Below are 20,733 nucleotides of genomic sequence, written 5' to 3' on the forward strand. Positions count from 1 at the left end.
GGGTGTGTAACCACGGCACATTTGTTAATCTCTGCGACCTCAGCGTCCTCTTCGTGGGATTATTTTGCAGATTTCAGAGGTCTGCGCGCCCTGGCATGGTGCTAAGCGCGTGGCCCCTGCTGAATGCAGCATTGTTCCTGCGATTATTGTTAAGCGGATGCAGCCTATGGTGGAAAAAGTCTTTCTAGAGCCAGAAAAATGGTCATGGTTTATTGAGTGAAAATTCGGGTTGCAAGACAGTTTCCTGTTGTAAAACCGTGTGTGTGTTTAAGTGTCTACGCGCCCGAACCGAGGGCTGGGAGGTGGGGGTAATAGTGCCGCGTGTGTGTCTGGTTTTCCCTTTTCTTTGATCTTCAAGTTTTACAGTTGGCCGTATTGGTGTTTGTAATTGGTTTTATTGGTTTTGTCATTAGAGGGGCCTTATTAGAAAATGTAATTAAAGAATGCCGTTACTGTGTGTGTGTTCCTATGCGACGGCAGAGTTTGGGGCATCTGACTGGGGGGGCAGGGGCTCTGCGGGCAGCCCCAGGAGAGGGTCTGTCCCAGGAAGCGGGCCTGGGTGGCTCGTGGGCAGGCGAGCTCACCGGGCTTCTCCTCGGTCCCAGATGACAGGATCTGCTCACCGCCCTTCATGGAGCTCACGAGTCTGTGCGGAGAGGACACCATGAGACTCCTGGAGAAGAATGGCCTGGCCTTCCCCTTCAGTACGTACCACCCCCGGCGGCCTGGTGTTCGGGCGAGCCCTGGGCCCCCCCAGCTGCACCCTGGAAACAGACCCTCCTGATTGTGGGCGGAAGATACTGTTTGGCGTGTCCTGGCAGTGTCTGCCCAGGTCACCCTGAATGCAGATGCCAGCCATGGTCACGTCAGCCCATCCCCACCCGCTTCCCTCCCGAGGCGCCGCAGGGGTAGGAGAGTTGCACCCTGTGTCTGCCAGGCGGGCTCGGCGGGCGAATGACCTTGCTCACCCTGCTGTACTTTTCTCTCTCCCACCCACAGTTTGCAAAACCAGAGTGGCTCATGGCACCAACTCCCACGAGGTGAGTGGAAGGTTCGATGATCTGATTGCCGGCCAGTCTCCTCCCCCCCATGCCTCCCACCTTCTTTCAGCCCACAGCGTCTCCAGGGGAACCTTCTAGAGTCTGTGTGCCAGATCCCCTCCCTGTTGCTCCCACTCCCTGTCTGCTGTCTCCGCCCTTGCCCTGTGCCTGTCCTGTCCCCAAGGCGGGGATGGGTGTGCCTCTCCAAGCGCGAGCCAGGCATGCCCCAGCGTGACCTGTCCTCGGCCCCTGACCCACCAGGAGCGGTCACTCCCTGGGCGCCTGCTGGGCCAGGCTCTGGGCCAGGCCTGAGGGCTGTTCACTGGAAAGGTCCCGTCTTGCTGAATTTAGAAGGTGGGCAGAGGAAAGGTCACGGCCTGCTGACCTTTGTTCACCCACCCCTCACTCACTCATTCACTCAGGGTGTCCCGGCCCCAGCTCGGGCGCCAGGGGAGGGCGGGTGTGTAAGATGTGGGTGATGGGGATGGAGCCCTAGAGGGTGGAAGACGTGTCAGCGTCACGTGGTTCCAGAAGGAACAGAGGAGCCTCTTGGGGCCTAGAGGAGCAGCCTGGGTTGGTCCTTTTGGGTCTCCCCAGCTTCACATTCTGGGGAACCACACCTGGATATTCAGCTGGGGTTGTAGGACCCCAGCCGCCCACACACAACTGCATTTCACACCCTTGGGGAGGACATTTCACACCCGTTTCAGGACTGGAGCTGGTTTTGCCAAACCACTTTGCATTTTCGTTTGAAATCCGGCTGCCCAGGTCCGGCGCCAAGACTTGCTGCCCCTCATCCCCAGTGCTCTGTTCAGGGAGGGGGTCCTCTCTTCCCGGGCGCGGGGAGTCGGGAACAGAGCCTCTGAGGTTGGAATCTGATGTGTTGGAGACGCCCAGGGAGCTGCTTCCCAGGAGGTCCCTGCTGGGTGCCCCTTATGACATGACCCTGAGGGCTGGGAAGGGCTGCTCACCTGTTTCAGGAGTTCCTGGGGACGCTCAGTGCAGCAGGGACAGAAGACACCTTTGAGTTGTGATTGGCTTTGAACAGAGGGCCGGGCTTTTGATGGGGGTGCAAGGTCGTGCCTCAGCCTGCCTCGGCGCTGCCGCTGACCCACCCTTCCCCCGCTGGCTCAGCCCTTCAGGACCAGGACTAGTTTTGCCAAGCCACTCTGCGTTTTCATTTAAAGTCCACGGAACTGCTGGGGGGTTACTTTGCGTCTAAGCTGGTGCAAGCACAATGGCTTGCCCCGCCGTGGAACACCCCCCCTTCTTTTTTTCAAACCACTAAGCCAAACCTCAGCGTGCACAGAGGACCCCACCATGGTTATGGGTATTGTTGCTGTTTTGCAGGTGAGGACACAGAGCTTGTGCGGCCAGTGCTGGGCTGGGACTTGACCCCATGCCTGGCTCTTATTTTTGTCTAAAGGCCCAGGAGATGTTTGCTGTGGCATGCATGCATGCACACATGCACGCGCACACACGCACGCACGCACACACAAGTACTTTTGTTTCTCCGTGTGGCCTAGTTCTCTGCTTTTTCTCCTGCCCAGCTGGGTGCTAGGCATGTTGGGGTGACCCTCTGTGACGGTTGAGGGTGGCAGCGGGCACAGATATGGGCAGCCGGCTGTAGGAGTCCTGATACCTCCTGGGCATCTGGTGGCTCCCTCCTGGGGCCTGAGCAAAGGACCATCTTTGGTTCCAACCCTGGCCACTCACCTGCGCTGTCCTGGGGGACCCAGCCTCAGCCAAAGTGGACAAGTTTCTCCAGCTGTCCCTCGGCCTTCCGGTTTCAGCCCCACCAGACCTTCCCATCAGGGGCCTCTGTCCCCAGAGGAGTCAGGGACCGGGAGCAGCATATTCCCGCGTCTCCCTCAGTGTGGCTCACTCATAGTGTCAGAGGCGAGACTGCGTGCCAGGCAGACCCATTCCATTCCCAGCTCTGTTGCCTTGCAGCCGGCCCCTGAGCTGCTCAGCTTCCTCTTCTGTACAAGAGGCATGACGCTAGTGGTGACAGAGTTGCATGTGAGGACACACCAGTGGACTTGCATAAATGCCTCCCATGGGCCCTGGGACACAATAGGAGGCAACCTCATCATTGTACAAGCCCTCACCCCAGGCCTCCCAACCACCCCACCTCTCCTGGGACTTGGAGGCGGGACCTCTAGGATGTCCTAGGGTTGATGAGCACGCATCCCAGGGGGTCCTCTTCCCTGGACTGCAGTGTGAACAGTGGGCTTATGCAGTGCGCAACCTGCTCCTCCCTACTTGGCACACCTGCTGGGGTCAGAGTCCCAAACCCTGCCATATTGTGGATTGAGCCCCACCCCACGCACCAGGGACTGAGAGTCTTCTTGGGAACCCCCACCCACAGAGCCAGGGACGGGCCTTGGTGGCAGTGTTCTGGCCGGGTGACACACTGTGTCTGAGGCTGGAGGGCTGGTGGACCCTGATGGAGTGTTTGGCCTCCTGCCTCCCCAGATGGCCATCGTGTTCAACCAGGAGGGCCTGAGCGCCATCCAGCCGCCCTGCGTGGTCCAGAATTTCATCAACCACAACGCCGTCTTGTACAAGGTGTTTGTGGTGGGCGAGTCCTACACCGTGGTCCAAAGGCCTTCGCTGAAGAACTTCTCCGCGGGCATGTCAGGTAACTGGGCCTCGTGCTGTTTCCGGCTGCTCCGGCCCTGGGCACGGCGGGGATTCAGCATTGGCCGTCTGCCCCTCCAGGCTTCCCACTGCCACACATGTGATTTCTGGAGGGGAGGAGGTGACCTGAAGGTTGACCGAGTTGTGAAGTGGTTGACACAGAGACCTTGGAAGGGGAGCGACACCCTGGTTCTGCCGGCCGTAGCAGGGGCTCTGTCCTCTGGCACCACCGAGGGGTTTCTACAGCCAGGGCGCTTCCTGGAGTGAATGGACTCGAGCAGTGCTGGAATGGCCCTGGCTGGCCATCTGCGAGGCAGCAGGAGGGGGCTGGCTTGTGCGTGGGGCAGAGCCCCGACAGCCTCATGGGGTCGCTTCACCTCTGTTTTCCAAGTGGGGCGCACTGAGTTTCTCGCTGCTTTGGCAGCTGCTGGGGTGAATCTGTGCTGTTTGTAGTCAGCTGTGGTCTGGTTCACGGGCCTTCTTAGCTGTGGGACGTGGGGCGGTCAGAGGGGGTAGTCCCCCCGCTGTGAGCCCTCCCAGCGAGGACCCCATGTCAGTGAGTAGCCGCTGGTCCTAAGTGTCGCTCAGATGTCACCGGTGGGGGCCCTGGCTGACGCCGCCATCCTCTGGAACATCTGAGGGGGTGCTCTAGGGAGGGGGGAAGGGGGTGTGGGCAGCACCAGCTGCACACGGGACGCCAGGAGGCCATTTCAAGAGCTGACACTGGATGAAGACTTGCAGGTGTGGGGCTGCTCTGGAGAGTCTCCCAGTGGTTCTGAAGGCAGCTCTGAGGCAAGTTCTGGAGCTTTGGCATGGTAGACATGTCTGGGAACAAGCAGGCTTTCCCGGGGCCCCTTGGGGGACGGTGGGCTGTCCTGGCCTGTGCTCAGCGTGCCGTGCATTGCTCTGCCGGGGACCTGCCGCCGCTTCCTGAGCGGCCTCGGCTGCTTTAGCTCCTGAGCAGCAGGTGTGTCTTCTTAAAGTCCTTCCTGCAACCACCACCTGTCACCGTCCACTCTTCGTGGCTTCAGGCCACGCCTCTTGAGTAAAGTTAGCTGCTCCTGTCTCCCTCTCAGCCGCCTCCCCCGGGACGGTTTTCCTTCCCATTAACCCAACACAGAAAGCGGACGACAAAAACTGTCTGTTTTGCTTCCCTGAGAGCAGGTGGCCTCCCAACTGGACGTGGGCTCCAGGCTGCATTTTTAGGGTTCCAGACAACCCAGCCCCCTGAAACATGAGGCGATCTGGGGCTGAGGGGACCAGTGTCCGGATGGTTCTTCCATATGTGATCTGTACCAACAAGAGGCTTTCTTACCAGTTGTGGGGTGGAAGAGACAGATGTTTTATAAATTCTGTTTCCTGATTTTTAGAAATATGTGCTTTAATTTTTAGAAATATTTTTAGAAATATGTGGATACTTTCTTGAATTAAAAGTTGTTTAAAAAAAAAAAACCCCAAAATGCAAAATCACTTCATTTCCAGCCAAAGGTGTCCCTTTTTTCTTGGGGTGCTGGCAACGTGCTGGGCCAGTCTCTGTCCAGACGCAGAAGCCGTGGCCGCCTGTGTCTGTGTCTTCTCGTTTCCAGGTTGCCAGTTTTCCATAAATTGCAGACTGGCGCCGGGTAAGAGAGCAGATAAACACACAGAGCTAATGGAGAAAGGCTGATTATGCTCAGGCACGCTGAGTAACTTTCAGTGTGTCCATCCACCCGTGCCCAAAGCCGATTTCCTGTCCGCTGTCTTCGGGGCGCCATGCCAGGGAGGGAGCTGCCGTGGGCTTTGTTCTTTTTACCCTGGTTCTCTCTCTCTGGGGGAGAAGCATGACCAATTGGGGCTCCAGGTTCTTTCCAGCCTCACCCTGGCTTTCTGGTTCCCGCTGCCCAGCACGGCACCCACTCCCCCAGTCTCCTCTGTCTAGGTGGGGAGGTAGGACCCCTGAAGTGTGGGTTTTTCTGGATCTGGGTGCAAACAGAGACACCAGCCTTCCCTCCACGCTGCTGCACGCTTCTGGCTCAGATTCACAGGTGTACTTTGAACTCACCTAACGTCAACCATGTCCTCCATGGTGGCAGCTCCCAGTGACCTCAGCGGGGACTGAAGTCAGGTGCTTAGGTGCTCGGCGTTAGTCTCGCTCCACTTCTGGACAGGTTTAGTTCTTGCCTTGTTTCCTTAGTGGGCCCAGCACCTTGGTTGTGCTCTCCTTCCTGCACAGTAGCCCCTTTTGGGGTGCACAGAGCAATGGTACTGCTGACGTCAGCGAGCAGGGGTCCTGCAAAAGGACCCGGTAGTACCTGTTTCCAGAAGGCCGGGTAGTACCCGTTTCCGGCTCAGTTACGATCAGTCCGTGTGAGAAAGCAGCTGGAGACAATATGGAATCGAACGGGCCTGGCTGTGTTCCAGCAAAACTTTATTACAAACACTGTGGCCGGCCAGCCCTGGCCTGCAGTCTGCGGTGCCCTCAGCTCCCAGGCAGTGCCTCCGAGGTCCAACAAAAGCCTGCCGTGGGGCCAGGCTGTGTGCGCCATGCCCTGCCCTCATGTGCTTCCCTTCTAGAGGAGAAACTGCATGCAGGGAGGGCAGTAAGGTCGGGGCCTGTGGTGGTGCTGCACCCTGTGGAGTGAGGCAATCTCCTGCGCAGTGACCAGGGGTGGCCCACAAAAAGTGATCCTTGTATGGAACGTGAGGGCAACACCGGGACGTTCTCGCCCTTCCCCAGAGAGACTTGAGGGCGAAGTGAATGAAGCTGTGGCCGCAGCTCCCGGCTGCACCGCCGAGTGACTGGGCTGTGCGGGGGCTGCGCTCGTCATTTGCTCCTTTGAGCCTGTGCTTTCTCGTCTGCACATTGGGCAGAGAGATGCTGGTATTCCTCATCGCCCTCCCTGCCGTGCTGCTGGTGGTGATTCTTTGCCAGGGATCTGTGTGTTTTAGACCTAGTCTGGGAACTTTAGGGACAGGGCCCCCAAATCCAGGGGCTCCTGGGGTCAGAGAGCAAGGCCTGGCCAGGTCCGTCTTTGGAGGGAATACGTAGCTTAGAGCTGCCCCACGAGCTGACGCCAAGGCTCTGGCCGTCTCACCTGTATCGGCTTCTCAGCGTCCTTGGTCCCGACGGAGTGGCGGGAAGCTGTTCCCACGCGCTCCCACCTGTGCTGAGGCTTCGCGTAGACAAGAGCTGAGCCCTGCCGAGTAGTGGCCGGAGCTCCCAGGTCAGAGTTAGCCAGGAAGGACGAGATTTTGACTGATCTTGCCACAAGAAGCTGCTGGGTGATGTGGTCCAGCTCAATGGACGCTGACATCCTGGTGCACAGCTCCCTTCCCTCCCTGGCAGGCCGAGCACCCGCAGTGTCCCCTGGAGGTCCTGCAGGCTTCCCAGCCCCCTGCACGTGGCTATGTCCACCTGTTTCAGGTGGCCCTTCTCCCCCCAGGCCTGTTCTGCCAGCCTGGCCATTGCCCCTGGGGACCCAAGGGGTGGGTGGGGCATCCTGATCTTGATGGGGCTGAGCCAGGCTGGGCTGCAGGGTGAGAAGGCGGGCAGTGCCTCAGAAAGCAGAACACCCATCCCAGCTGCTTGAGCCCTGCTCCGACCTCTGTCCACAGGGCTCGCCACCCACCAAGGCTCACTCCTTTTGGCTGTGGGTGCCCAGGAGGAGAGACCGTGGGGCTGCTCGGCGCAAGTCCTGCAGGGTGTTTATTTTCCCCAGGCTCCTCCCCAGGACCGTCTCTCGTGCCCCCCGTCTGGACTGGCTCTGGTCGGAGCAGCGGGAGGACTGTCGGGCACACCAGGGCGGCCAGGGGCCTGTGTGCCCCGCTAGCGGGAAGGATGCCAGGTACATCTCAGCGCCTGCCTGCTTGGCCTCCGCCCGAATCACTTCCTCATGCATGATCGTTGCAGCGCCGTAGTCCTGGAGCTGGCGGGGTCATTAGCAGCCAGGGCAGGTGTCCCCTCGCCCTGGCCCCTGGCACACAGCCCTTCACTGGGTCCCTGGATCAGCATTGTGTCCTGTGGGGCGGCAGCCACAATGTCCCGGAAGGACTGAGGCAGAGCTGCTGGGGCCACGTGGGGGCTGGTGCCCAGGATGACCCGATGCCATGCTTGGGGGCAGTCACTGGGTGGCGAGAGACAGCTCTGCAGAATCAGCCCCAGCTTGTGGTTTGGTGATTCTTGCAATCGTGTGCCCACGCCTCCAAGTGCTGCTGACCAGCCGATCAACTGGCCCCTGACCTTAGGCGACCCCAGACGACCTTAGTTTACTCCCCAAGGACATTCCTACTCTGGATGAATCAACGCACTGATTGCTCATCGCTCTCATTCTTGGGATTGGTCTACCTCTCTGGGTGCCCCCGCGGGACGGAGGGGACCGGGCTGCCTGGGAGGTGGGCATGGGGCAGGGGAGTTGGGGGTGAGGGGGCAGAGGGTGTTTCAGGAGGCTGTGCCAGCTTCCAGAGTCAGAAATGATGAGGACGCTTGCTTGGATGGGTCCTGGAGAAGCCCATGTCCTGACCAGCTGGGTTTTCCCCTCGGTAGCTGGGGGATGCAGGGCCCCGTGCCCTCCAGGCACTCACATGCTGTGTGGCAGCCCGGCTGTCAACTGAATGCCACCCCAAAAAGAATCCGGCAGATCCCGGCGGGGTAGGGAACGCTGGGTTAAAGGGCATTCACTCGCGTTTGCAGCCCTGGGCCTCGATCCTCGGGCCCACATTTCCCACCCAGCCCTTTGCGCCCCTCGGTCCAGATAGGACGCTGAGAGGGAGACGTGGGCTTGTCGAGGCAGTCGTGTTAATTTGGGAGGGAAGGGCCGGGCACACGTCGCCGGAGGTGTGGTGTATCCCGGTGGGTGCCGCGCCCTGGACGGGAGCCCGCGGCGCCCTGGGCCCCGGCCAGTGGCTGGGATGGTGCTGCCCCCTGGCGGCGGGTGGCGGCGTCCCTGCTCCCGCCTTGAGCGTCTAACGGGCTTGTCTTGCTCTTGCAGACCGGGAGTCCATCTTCTTCAACAGCCACAACGTGTCCAAGCCGGAGTCGTCCTCCGTCCTGACCGCGGTAGGTCCCCCCGCCAAGGTGGCCGCCTGAGGCCGGCCTCGCCTGAGCCGGGGCTGGGGGTGCTGCTCGCTGTGCGGCCTGGGCTCTCCAGCCGGGCCAGGGCGGGGGACCTTTGCCCCCACGCCGGGGCCCTGGCAAGTTCCAGAGGTCACGCTCCTCCTCACTCGCTTGGGCCTGTGCTGGTAGCGCCCGGCAGCCTGCTCGCCTCCGCCTGGAAGGTTCCTCCGGCTGGAAGCTGCTGCCTCTTCTCCCCCCCCCAGGAAAGCCCGCTCACGAGGACTCTGAAGACGGGCGGGCTGCGCCGCCTTTCTCTTCATTTAAACAAGGGATGGGCGCGACACCCCCCGCCCCGCGTTTTCCTTTTTCTCTGCTTGTCTGTGGGAGTCCAGCAACCTGGGTAGCGGCCCCCGGGCTGTGCGCTGAGGCCCGGGCGCTGTGAGCAGGGCGGCCACCCAGAGTCACCGTGAGTGACCGCCGTCTCCCTCTCGGCCGGCCCGTCTGTGAGGTGGGAGGGGGTGAGCCTCGACGCCGCAGGGCCTCCCCTCTGTGTCGTCAGGGCTCCCCAGGGCAAACAACATGTGGGAACAGAAGGGACATGCGTCTCCTTTCTCTTGGGGACAGAAGCCGCCTGCCGGCCACCTGCCGGCCTGGCCGTTGCGTGTCCAGGTGCCTCGTGTCATCCTCCCCCACACCCAGGGTCCCACCAGCTCCCCTCTTGGTGCAGGGAGCCCCGGCCTGGCCTGGAAGCCCCCCATCCCCACTGGACAACCCCAACCCCAGGGTGGACCCAGCCGCCCTCTCAGCCGGCAGGCCCCGAGCCCTAGTATGGGGGGTTGGTTACGGGTGTGAACACTGACGAGACTGCCTAGGATCAGACCCCAGCTCCGGAATGTTCCAGCTGTGTGTCTTCAGGTGAGCCACGCCGCCTCCGTGGGCCTCGGTGTCTCAGTCCTGCCCTGTGGGGTGATTGTGGGGCTTAGGGCGTTTTGAGAGGGACAAGCACGCACAGCCCTGCCAGGCGTGGGTAAGTGCTGGACGGGAACGAGGACGGTCCCGCTGCCCACCTGCTGCATCCAGGACCAGCCTGTGTTTCTGACCCATGCCAGGATCCTCAAGCCTTTATCTTGTCGTGGGATGACTGTTCGGCTTTAGGTAATCAAAGGGCTTCAGGAGGATTTCTGAGATTCCTCCGCTGAGCTGAGAAAGTGTTTTTATAAACAGCATGTCACGGGACTCCAGTAACGCAGCAGCCACGGCTCCCTCTGCCAGGCCTGCCCTGCGAGCCTTAAACATTAGCTTCTTGGGTCCACACCACCGCCCCAGGGCGTAGGTATTCTTATTGCTCCACTCACTGGGACAAGAAAACCAGGCTCTGCAGGGATGTGTTTTGGCTCCAGGCATGTCATGGGGAGTGGGCAGCGCCGAGGCATCTGCTGGGTCCCTTACCAGGGACAGCTGCCCTGGCTGAGCCTCTGGCGCTTCACTGACTGAGTGCCCAGGAGGCGGTGCCTACCAGGCTCCAGCAGGTGCTCCTCGGCAAGCCAGGCTGGCACTGCCCATTAGAGAGATTTGCCTCCCGAGAAGACATCCAGGATGTGGCGTCTTGGGCATGAGGGGTGTCCCTGCTGCAGAGCCGGTGGGCGGCCCTGCAGTCAGCACAGATGGCACCGGGTGTGGGTCCCTGCGCCACGTCTCTGGCTGGAAGCTCCCAGGGGCTCTCCACCCTCCTGTGCTGGGTATGAGCCTGTGTCCTGGGGGCCCAGGGTCTGTTCCGAGCCCTCGGAACCAACTTCGCCATTTATTCTTTTTTTTGTGTGTAATTGAGGTAAAATTCACATCACAATTAGCCATTTTAAATGACCGAGGTGGTGCAATGTCCACCACCACCGCTGACTAGTTCCAGAGCATTCTCATTGCCCCAAAAGAAAACCCTGTCCCCATTCAGCCGTCGCTCCCAGCCCAGCTTAGCTCCCAGCCCCTGGCAACGGCTAATCTGCTTTTCGTCTTCATGCATTTGGGCAGGCCGGACATTTGTGTCAGGGGGTCATATGATACGTGACCCGTTGGGCTTGGTTTTTTTCACTGCCCCGGGTTTCCGGGGTTCACCCACATGATGGCGCGTGTGGCTGGGTGCTGTTCCCTCGTGCGGCCGCCGCCGTCTGCTTATCTTTGCATCTCGGATGGGCTGTCTCGGCCCTGGTGTGCGAGCTCCCGTTTCCAGTCCTCTTGGTACCCGCCCAGGAGTGGCGGTGCAGGTCACGTGCTCATTCTGTCTTTAACTCTCTGACCCGGCTTCACTTTTATTTCTGACGGATCAGCCCTGAGCCCGCAACCCTGGGGCTCCGGGATTTACTGATCGTCCCGTGCTAGTCCTCGCCTGGCTGACTTGTCGGCGACATGCATCATCCCTGCCCTAAAACACAGGTGGAGCACCTCCTCCCAGCCAGGCAGCTGCCCGCCCCTCCCAACCTCCCCCCCCCCGCCCCCCGACCCGGCCCGTCCCCAACTCCGCACCCTCAGGCTTCCTCCCATCAAGTTTGCGGTGGAGGCCTCACTGGTTCCGTTTTGCAGATGAGCAGACGGAGGCTGGAGAGGTGCTTTTCCTTTAAGACCACAGAGCTAGGAATTCACTGCAGGGTTCAAATCCAGATTCCTCTGACTTGAAGTCACTCCAGTGCCAAGTTCTGCTTCCTTGGCGGCCCCGGCAGGGCCTGCATTTGAGTCTCTGAAGACCAGCTGTGACTAGAGCAGAAGATGAGCGTGTGTGTGTGTGTGTGTGTGTGTGTGGCGAGGGGGGCGGTGTCCAGGGCAGGTGGGAGGACCATGCTTGGGGTGGCCCCGCTAGCCCCGCGGAAGCTTCCTGAAGGCCGAACCCCAGCTGGGACTTGTATGGAAGCAGCAGAGTAGCTGCTTTGGGGAACTTGGTTCTTGTGGGACGTGAGTGCGGGAGACTTAGCTGCTGGTCTGGAAGGGGGGTTGGTGAGCCCCTCCCAGGAGCTCTGGGACGCCCCTAGTTCCAGGCAGTAGGTGAAGGCTGGTCCTTGGTGAACCAGCCTGCACCCACAGGTGAACCCTGCACCCACAGCCCTGGGCCTCTGGTGACGGCTGCTTACAAAAGTCCCCCCGTGGTGCCTCTGCCCGGTGTTCAGCTGCTCCCAGCTCCCTCCTGCAGGTTCTTCTGTCGCTTCCACTGTGCCCTGGGAGGTGCCTTTCTCCTCCCTCCCCTGCCCACATCCTCCCCGCACCATGAAGTCTTCTGGGTCCGCTGCAGACGCCCCATCCCCTTCCCCCTGCTGCGGCTGCGTTTCCGAGGCGAGCAAACCCAGGTCCAAATGCAGCCTGTGGGCCTGAGCTGCGTGGCGCCGGCCTGGCCCCTGAGCCTCCGAACTTCGTCTCCCCTGAGTGTAAATCACCACTCGTGCCACCGCCGCGGGTGGTTGTGGGGCCCGCGGGGTCGTGTGCACTGTACTCCTAGTGCCTGCCCCGACCCAGGGTCCCGTCCAGGGCCTCTGCGCCAGTCTGCCCTGCCTCCCTCCTGCCTCCCTCCTGGGGGCGGGCCGGGGCCGTGTTTGGCGTGTTTGGCGTGGCCAGGGCCTCCTGCCCCTGCCTGACGCCCGTGCGTGTGCGCGCGTGTCTCGGCAGCTGGACAAGATCGAGGGCGTGTTCGAGCGGCCGAGCGACGAGGTCATCCGGGAGCTGTCTCGGGCCCTGCGGCAGGCGCTGGGCGTCTCCCTCTTTGGGATCGACATCATCATCAACAACCAGACGGGGCAGCATGCCGTCATCGACGTCAACGCCTTCCCAGGTGAGCCGGGGCGATGTGGCCCCGCTCAGCCTCAGCTGCTAGCGGGGGCCCCTGGCACGAAGGAGGAACTCTTAAAGCCAGGAGCCTCCCAGGGAAGCCAAGAGGATGCCACTTGGGCCACCCGCAGCCATGAGAGCGAGTCGGGGAGGCTCGGGGAGGCCTAGGGCCGCGCGCGTGGCCCAGGAGGGCCAGAGGCCGGGTCTAGGAATCATCCGCCCAACGCCCTGGTGGCACTGCCCAGCCCTCTCAGACTATGCTTTGCGAGCCTGGACTAGAGCGCTCACGGGGCCCAGCCTGAGGGGTGGCCCCGATGCCCCTGCACGCCTGGCTGCATGCTGGGCTCTGGGGAGTAAAGACGGCAGGAGGCACAGGCCTTGTTGGCACCCGCAGCCAGGCCGCCCTCCTCCTCACTGCAGCACCCAGCACCTCGAGGCGCTCCATTCCCGAGGGGGCCTGCAGGCTGGGTGCTGGTGACTTGTGCGAGGAGCCAGGATGGGGGCCCTGCACCCTGACGCAGCTCCCTGCGTCTACTGCAGCCTGTGACGGGACAAAGCCGTCTAGGGGGGTGGTCTCGGTGCTCACCTCTGCACAGTGGGAGCACCGGCTCCCACCGGCTCCCACCAGCTCCCAGGTCATTTGCACAGCGCCTGGCCCAGAGCTGCTGCTCTCCTGGGCTACACAGACACATGGGTTCCCTCCTGCAGGAGCCACGCCAGTTTTGGGACAGGGCGAGCAGACCTTCTCCTGGCACCTCAGCCTCAGGGCTCCATATGCCCCCAGCCCCCCCAAGAAGCAGACACAGCACCCTGGGCTCTGCCCCAAGGGACAGCAGAGCTGTTGCTGAGTAATCATTGATGGTCCCTGGAGTTGGCATGACGTGACTCTCCTTCTCCCACCCCAGCCCGTGTCTCTGCCCTGGAAACCCAGCACCGGCCCCCAGGGCCAGTCCTTCTCTCCAGCCCCAGCTGCTCTGGAAGAAGCCCGGGTTTTGGGGTGGCGAGCATAGCACCACGTGTCAAGGCCCAGACAGGACTGTGGGGCCTGGTTCAGAGCCCAGTTCCGCCCGCCTGGGGTGTTGTGTCCTTGTCTGAAACAGGCTGATCTGGGCCCTGCTCCCCGGGGGCCGCCAGGATGCCACAGCCGAGGCACGTGAGGCCTGCAGCCCCGCAGCAGAGCGGAGGCCTCTCACCACCTCACCTGCCTGCAGATAGTCACACGGCCGCCTTTCTGTCTTTGGACCCGTTATTTAACTGTCCGTGCCTTGGTTTCCTGTCTGTGAAATTCTTAGGGGGAAAAGGCTGTCCTCAAGCTAATCCCATACAGGCTTTGTGGACGCCACCCCCACCCCAGGCCAAAGCCAAAGACACTGGGAACTCCACATCCCATCCCCACCCAAGGGAAGGTGGCTGGGACCTGAGGGTGGGGTTCAGCAGCCAGGTGGGTATAAAAGGCAGACATGTGGGCTTTGGGGAGCCCCCATTTTTGGCTCTCCGCCAGCTGTTATAGGGCAGCCCCGATATTGAACGGGTGCCTGGCTGTGGGTCCTCACCCGCGCTTACAAGGGACTTATGAATACTCCACTGCAGGACACACAACAGGTTCATAAAAGGTTTATTTACAAGAGAAAAGGAAATGAGGAAAATGGACAACTCAGGGAGAAAATAGGGAAATAAAGTCTTTCATGCGTCCTCCCCGATCCGCCGACCTGGAAACCCAAAGGCACTCTCAGAGCTGGCCGGACGCTGCGAGCTGGCGGGGAGCCAACATGGGGGACACCCCCCCAAAGCCCACGGGTCTGGTTTTATACCCACCTGGCTGCTGAATCCCACCCTCAGGTCCCAGCCACCTTCCCTTGGGTGGTGACGGGATGTGGAGTTCCCAGTGTCTTTGGCTTTGGCCTGGGGTGGGGGTGGAGTCCACAGAGCCTGTGTGAAATTAGCTCTAGGACAGCCTTTTCCCCCTAACAAAATGGGGACAGAGTTGTGACGTTTGGGGACCGGAGGTGCGCACAGGAGGTGTGGTGCACACCAGCTATTCACCCACTTCGCCGGGCTCCTCCACCTGCCCCCTCGGCCCGGCCGGCCTCCCGCCCCAGCGGTTGAGAGTATGTCAGCGGCCCCTGCCCCCAGCCCTGGGTGGGCTTTTCTATAAAGGCCACGCGTGACCCATTTCTGACCCTCCTTCTCACCCCACTCGCCCTGATGACTGAGACCAGCCCAGAGGGCACAAGAGGGTTTCAGTTACTCCTCAGCACCCAGCCTGGGCTGTGTGTGGCGGGGGGCGGGGGGGGGCTGTGGAGGGGGGTCAGTGCCTGGATCCCCTCCCAAAGCGCAGGCCCTTGTTCCTTTTCAGGGGTGCACTTCCTGCCATGCTGGGTGTTCTTGGAGCTGTGCGCCCATTCTCATCCCTCCACCTGCGTTCAGGCGGGAGGCAGCATCTCCACCCCCCACCCCGGTTTTCTTTGGGAGTCAGCAAAATTCTTGCCCTTGTTCCAGAACCTGCTTGGTGGCTCTGAGGACTTGTTTGCTGACATTCGCATCTGTGTTGGGAAATGTGGGCCCCAGCGGGCACCAGGCTTCTGCTGAGGAGACCCAGCCTGCTTAGTTAAGGGGTGTGGGTGAGCAGTGGGGGGCAGGGCCAGGTGTGGGTGGGCAGTGTCTATGGGGGGCGGTCTCTGTCCTTGGCCTTGCTGCTCAGAGCCTGCGGCACAGGCCCTCCTTGCATGTATTTGTAGGGTGAGAAGGAAAGACTCAGCCCTGGGAGCCAATCCTGTTACTCGGGTGTCCCATGCCCCTCAGTTGTGCCCATGGAAACTGCCTCCTGACCCCCTGGAATTCTCATTTTACACATGAGGAGGCGGGGCCCAGCCATGTGGCATCAAGGGGTGTTTATCATTCGGAACAAAAGCAGTGTGGGCCTGGCACTGCCGCCTCCAGCCGCCACAGCCCCAGGTGATGGCACCTTACCCCGTCAGGAGCTGCACCCGGGTTTTCTCACCAGCTCCAGTTCTGTCTACAGCTTGTCATACCCCGGGGGTTCAGGGACCAATACTCTGGGGTCCCCTTCCACAACTCTGAGCCCAGGCCATGTGACTTCCGCCGGCCACTCTCCATGTAAACGGTATCATAGAAGCACCCCCCTTGGGTTCTGGGAGTCCCCTCAGCCCCCCAGCCTCGCCTCCCCTGGTGCTCACGCTGCTGGCTAAGCGGCCTGTGCTGTCTCCCCCCACCTCCCCAGGCTACGAGGGTGTGAGTGAGTTCTTCACCGACCTCCTGAACCACATCGCCACCATCCTGCAGGCCCAGAGCGCGGCCACGGCGGCCCCGGGGGACGCGGCCCCGCAGAGGCACAGCAGGCTCCTGGCGGAGCAGGCGGGCAGCCTGGCAGCGGAGCGGACGTGCAGCGCCAGCCCCGGCTGCTGCAGCAGCATGATGGGCCAGGACCCGCCCTGGGCGGCGGAGGCCGACGCCGGCAGCGTGGGCGCGGGCAGCACCGCCAAGCTGCCCCACCAGAGACTCGGCTGCACCGCCGCCGTGTCGCCCAGCTTCCAGCAGCACTGCGTGGCCTCGCTGACCACCAAGGCCTCGTCCCAGTAGCCACGGAGCCCAGGACCCAGAGGGGCAGGTCGGCCTCGGAGCACCCACGTGGGGCAGCGGCTCCCCGCGGTGACGCTTCTACTAAGAATTCCCAATGATCTGATTCTTTTTTTTTTTTTTAACCTGATTTTCTGATGTCATGACCTGAAGGGGGTGGGTAGGGAGGGGGAGATGGGAAAGAACCCCAGGTGGTCCAGCCTCGTGGAGAAGGGGCCGCCCACCTAACGCCTGCTGTGCAGATCTCTTCACTGGGTTTACACACGCTGTGTTTCCAACACTAGGCCTGAATGTGGGGGTGTGTGATTGGTGTGTGTGTGCATGTGTGCGCCTGTGCGTGTGTCTGTGGGGGTGTGTGCGCGTGTGTGCACACGCGCTTGCACCACGACTGTTTGTCCTGATGGCTGCTGTGGACCAGGCCTCGGGGACCCTGGAGGTGCTGCCCGTGTTCAGGCCGTCGCTGACCGGAGCACGTGACCGCGCCGGTCTCCTGTCCAGCCCCCCCCCCGGGGCCCCTGTGACATCTGCAGCTTGGCGAGTGTCCCGCATGGGAGACTGGGCTGTGGTCACCCGCTGCCACTCTCGACAGGGAAGACGGAAGCTTCCTGGGGGGGGAGGCCACGCCCCGGGGTGGCCGCCTCGCTTCACATCCAGCTCTCTGGAGTCCACGTGTCCGAGCAGCCTGCCCAAGTGCGCCGCTGCCTGGGGCTTGGGGTGAGGCTGCCTGGCCGGGAGCCCCAGACCGGTCCCGCCTGTGCCAAGGATTTGTGCCGAGACTGAGCGAAGCATTCCGAGAGTTGCTGGCTGCGTGTCCTGTGTCTGAGGGGGCTCTCGAGACCAGAGGACCCCGAGGAGCGTGCGACACCCTCCCCCCCATGCCACGGCCTTCCTGTCCTCGGAGTGGCCTAGACGAGATGCCCCTTGGCATCTGGGCAATGTGGGCCCTCTTCCTGGGCGGGAGGAGGCTCCCCATACACATCACTCCCGTGCACACCTGCCCGATCACCCTTCCCCACAGGCGCCATCCACCGCTCTGTATTCACTGCGGGCCCCGCACACCGGGCTGGCGGGGTGTGCAGCCAGGTGCCAGGGGCTGTCGCCCAGAGGTGAGAAAATGTATCCCGCCTCTCTCCACCCGCTGGACCCCTCCCCAGTGACAGCAGACGGACCACTGGTCAGTGGGTCAGAGGCCACGGTCCAGCTGGCAGCCGCCTCTGCAGAGAAGTGGGCGATGGGCAGCTCTGCCAAGGGTGGACGATGAACGCTGGGCAGGGGCATCGGACCCCGCGTGGTTTTGTGTCTTAAGGTTCAGTTCACTTTGAACTGAGCGGCCTGCCCCGCTCCTGGAAAGGGTGGTCCGAGAGAGGCTGCTGAGCTGGGCCCCCGGAGGTGCCTTCTGGCCGGTGTCAGCCCGCCCACTGCCGGGGAGGTGGTGACCGCCGTGGGGCCAGGCTGGGGCCGAGGCGGGCTTCGTCCGGACTGGCCAGCTGTCCCGAGAACAGAGGGCCCGCTCGCTAACCGCGTTTACACGACCCGAGTGTTGAACCCCAATTAAAATACCTGTACATCCTTGCCCGGCCCGGCCCCGAGCCCCAGGGAAGCGGGGACGCGTGGCCCCTTGCACTGCTTTGTCTCCAAAATAAACTACTGAAATCAAACCGCATTTCACACGTGTTTACGCAACGTTGCTAAAAGAAAGTGTTCTAATAAAACAGCTTTGCCATTTTGAATAAAATTCCAATCACAGGCTCCTCAAGAACAGGTGGGGAGTGGGGGGTGGCCCCCGCACCCCAGGCCATGCTGTGCTCTGTGTAATTTTCCTCACTCTTGGGGTCCAGGCTCTGCCAGCAGGGGACTGCAGGTGGGGCGCCTTCCTTGGGCCTCCATGCAGAGGTGAGCTGGATCTTTGTTTTTTTCTGGGGGCACCATAAAGGGCCCAGCCCCCACTCCTGTGCCAGGGAGTGTAGACGAGGGGAAGGGGCCGTGGGCAGTGGCGAGGGGCCAGCGGGTGCATCCGACCTGTTTGGGTCCCAAGGTAGTGTCTATAGCATTAGCTCCCCTTAGGCCTCCTGTCGCCGGCCTCGGGGTTTCTGCCCGGGGGAAAGACCCACTCAGACACACTTGGCCTGTGCAGCCTGTGGTTCAGGGTTTCTGGAATCTTCGAGAGCACAGGGGAAGGGACTGCTGTGATGGCACACAGGAGTCAGCCTGGAGGGAGCTGGTCTCATTCCCCAGCCTGCGGGAGCTCCAGGAGAATGAGGGGGGCCACGTTGGCTGAGGCCTGGGTGTATCAGAGCATCGCCAAGGATCTCTGGAGGCACCCTGGGGCCGGGGCCTCGGGCCGAGAGTTTGCTGGCAGAGGTTCTGATTATATAACGATGTGATTCCAGAGAGGCCCCAGCTGCTGCGAGTCTGTCCCCCAGGAGCACCTGGGGCGGCCTCCCGGAGTGGGGGCGGCCCTGCGTATCACAAGGTGCTTGGAGTTGCAGCGCACGGTGGGCGGAGCTGGGCCTGGGGCCTCCCCGCGTCACCTAGCCTGAGTGAGTGGGGGTCCTCTCAGTGGGTCAGCCTGAGTCTTCAGTCTGGGCGAGGGGACAACCTCGAGTTCCCTTTCCCTGGTATCTGGGCACCTATCTCAGGCGGGCAGGCTCATGGTTTGTTCGGGCGCAGGGAAAAGGAACCTTGGAGCCCTCGGTGGATTTGCCGGGCCTTTAATGCTGACGCTGGGACCAGACAGGCCGGCCAGCAGGCAGGGAGGCAGGCGCGAGGGAGGTCGGGGGAGAGGGAGGCAGCAACCGAGCCTCCCCGCCCCCCACCCTGTGGTCTCCACGGACTCCCCCGGCTTCTCTCTCTCCCAGGCTCTGTCCGGGCACCCGTGGGCACACGCACGCCCTGTGCTCGCCGGCTTCTCAGCTCAGGTGTCTGTAATAGGTGTGCGTGCCCCGTGCTGTGCTCCCCAAGCGCTTTTTGCCATAACACGATACCATGCTGGCGATGAAACCTGAGAGGAAAGCAAGGCCGCGGGTAGTGGCTGCCGCGGCTCGTGGCGGGAAGGTGGGGAAAAAAGCCTGATTGAACCCATTTTCCTTACACTGAAGTGCTTGAGTGGGCTTTGTGGGACTCGGACAGGCAGCCGGGGCAGCCGCTCCCAGACTGAGGAGACTGTGCTCGGCCTCGCCCCGAGACAGGTAGGTCCTTGGTGCTGATGTCCCGGGGGTGGATCCGCCTTCCGTCCCCTAGAATTCTGACCCATCACCTGGTGGGACCCCTGACAGCTCCCCTCCCTTCTCGTGCCACAGCTTGGCGGTGCCTCAGCTCCAGAGGCTTAGGGCTGAGTGCCAGCCTCCCTTATAGAGGTACAGCCTCCTCCCACAGGCTCCCCTGAGGCGGACAGGCCCATACTTCCTTGACAGAGGCTCCAGCCTTACCTTGTGGGTCAGTCTGCCAGGCCTTGAGGCCGCACACCGGCCTGAGCAGGCCTGGGCTGAGCCTGAGACACAGGCCTAACTCCCATGACAGGAGGTCTGTGCCTGTCCCTTTCTGCAGAGCAAGGCCAGTGTGGGCCCGGAGTGACTCGCCCCCTGCGCACGTGAGAGCCAGGGCCCTCGGACTGCTGGGCCAGCTGTTGGGACGGTGGCTGGTTCCCAACACCAGGCCCCACCAGACCACCTGGGCCTCCTACCAGAAAGAGTGTGTCCCCTTGACTTCCAGACCTGGCAGCGTGGAGGGTCTGGCTTCCCACAGCCTGCCTGACTTTCCAGGACTGAAGGCAGGGACAGACCCCTCTGAAATTGCTCTCTAGGAGTTTCTCCCGTAGCGACTTCATAATGTTGACGGGTCCTGGTTTAGTGTTCACTCCTGTGCTGGGTGACAAATGCTGTTGGCGCCAACCCTCTTCACAACAGCGTTCAGCAGAGCCCAAGCCGGCGAGTTCTGAACTTGTGTGCACACCCCCGAGATGTTAATGTGAGCCCCTGGATCAGGGATCAAATCACGGGCCAGCACCTCGCCTCTCGGGCACTGCCTCCGACGTGGCTGCCTGTTTCATGGGATGATGCCTTATTTTTTTTTTGGTGGGGGGTGTGGGGGAGTCTTTCAGGAGAAAGCATCCTGATTTCTCATTATTTGCTAAATTGTCTTGGTAGCGGGCGTTGAGATACCTGCCGGACTAACACGCCAGCGGGTGTTCAGGGTCAGGGTTAGGTCAGGGTCAGGGTCAGGGTGACTGTGGCTGTCAGGTGCAGAGCACACCTGTCTGAAATGTGAAGAAATGCTTTAAAGCCGCAGCATGAGGGTCACCCTCAGTGCCTCGGGGCAGGGGCAGGGAGCGGGCATCAGCAGGGCGAAGCCCCTCACTGGCCTCCAGGAGAGGCCCAGGCCAGCCAGGACCCCGCAGTCCCACGACTGCGGTCAGCACTGTGCCAGTGTGGTTTTTCTGGCCAGGCCGCCTGGGCCCCTTGAATCCTCACCGTGGTCTGGTGAAGTGGTCGCTGTGAGCCCCACTTCATAAGTGAGGAAACACTCCGAGTCGCCAGGAACCCCTGTCCAAGCTCTCCTGCTGGGCTGGGGACCCCAACCTCCATATGACGTCAGAAGCCATGTTCTCAGGCTGTGGGC

The 20,733-nt window shown here is 61.7% G+C and overlaps 1 protein-coding gene across 2 annotated transcripts in view; it reads left to right on the plus strand.

The window, feature by feature from the left end:
• Positions 1–17,869, plus strand: part of ITPK1 (inositol-tetrakisphosphate 1-kinase) — a 128,780-nt gene extending 110,911 nt beyond the window's left edge. The window contains exons 5-11 of one of the 2 annotated variants that reach the window (XM_054692802.1): positions 606–704; positions 1,000–1,040; positions 3,519–3,684; positions 7,382–7,507; positions 8,651–8,718; positions 12,361–12,523; positions 15,761–17,869. In XM_054692802.1, the coding sequence (XP_054548777.1) occupies positions 606–704; positions 1,000–1,040; positions 3,519–3,684; positions 7,382–7,507; positions 8,651–8,718; positions 12,361–12,523; positions 15,761–16,119 (1,022 nt within the window). In that variant the 3' untranslated portion in view covers positions 16,120–17,869. The remainder of the gene's footprint in view (positions 1–605; positions 705–999; positions 1,041–3,518; positions 3,685–7,381; positions 7,508–8,650; positions 8,719–12,360; positions 12,524–15,760) is intronic. The other variant, XM_037504015.2, reaches the window with a different exon arrangement.
• Positions 17,870–20,733: the final 2,864 nt, after the last annotated feature.

The sequence above is a fragment of the Talpa occidentalis genome, unplaced genomic scaffold (genome assembly GCF_014898055.3).
Source record: "Talpa occidentalis isolate TD23 unplaced genomic scaffold, MPIMG_talOcc4v2.1 talOcc4.11, whole genome shotgun sequence".
NCBI classification, from domain to species: Eukaryota; Metazoa; Chordata; class Mammalia; order Eulipotyphla; family Talpidae; genus Talpa; species Talpa occidentalis.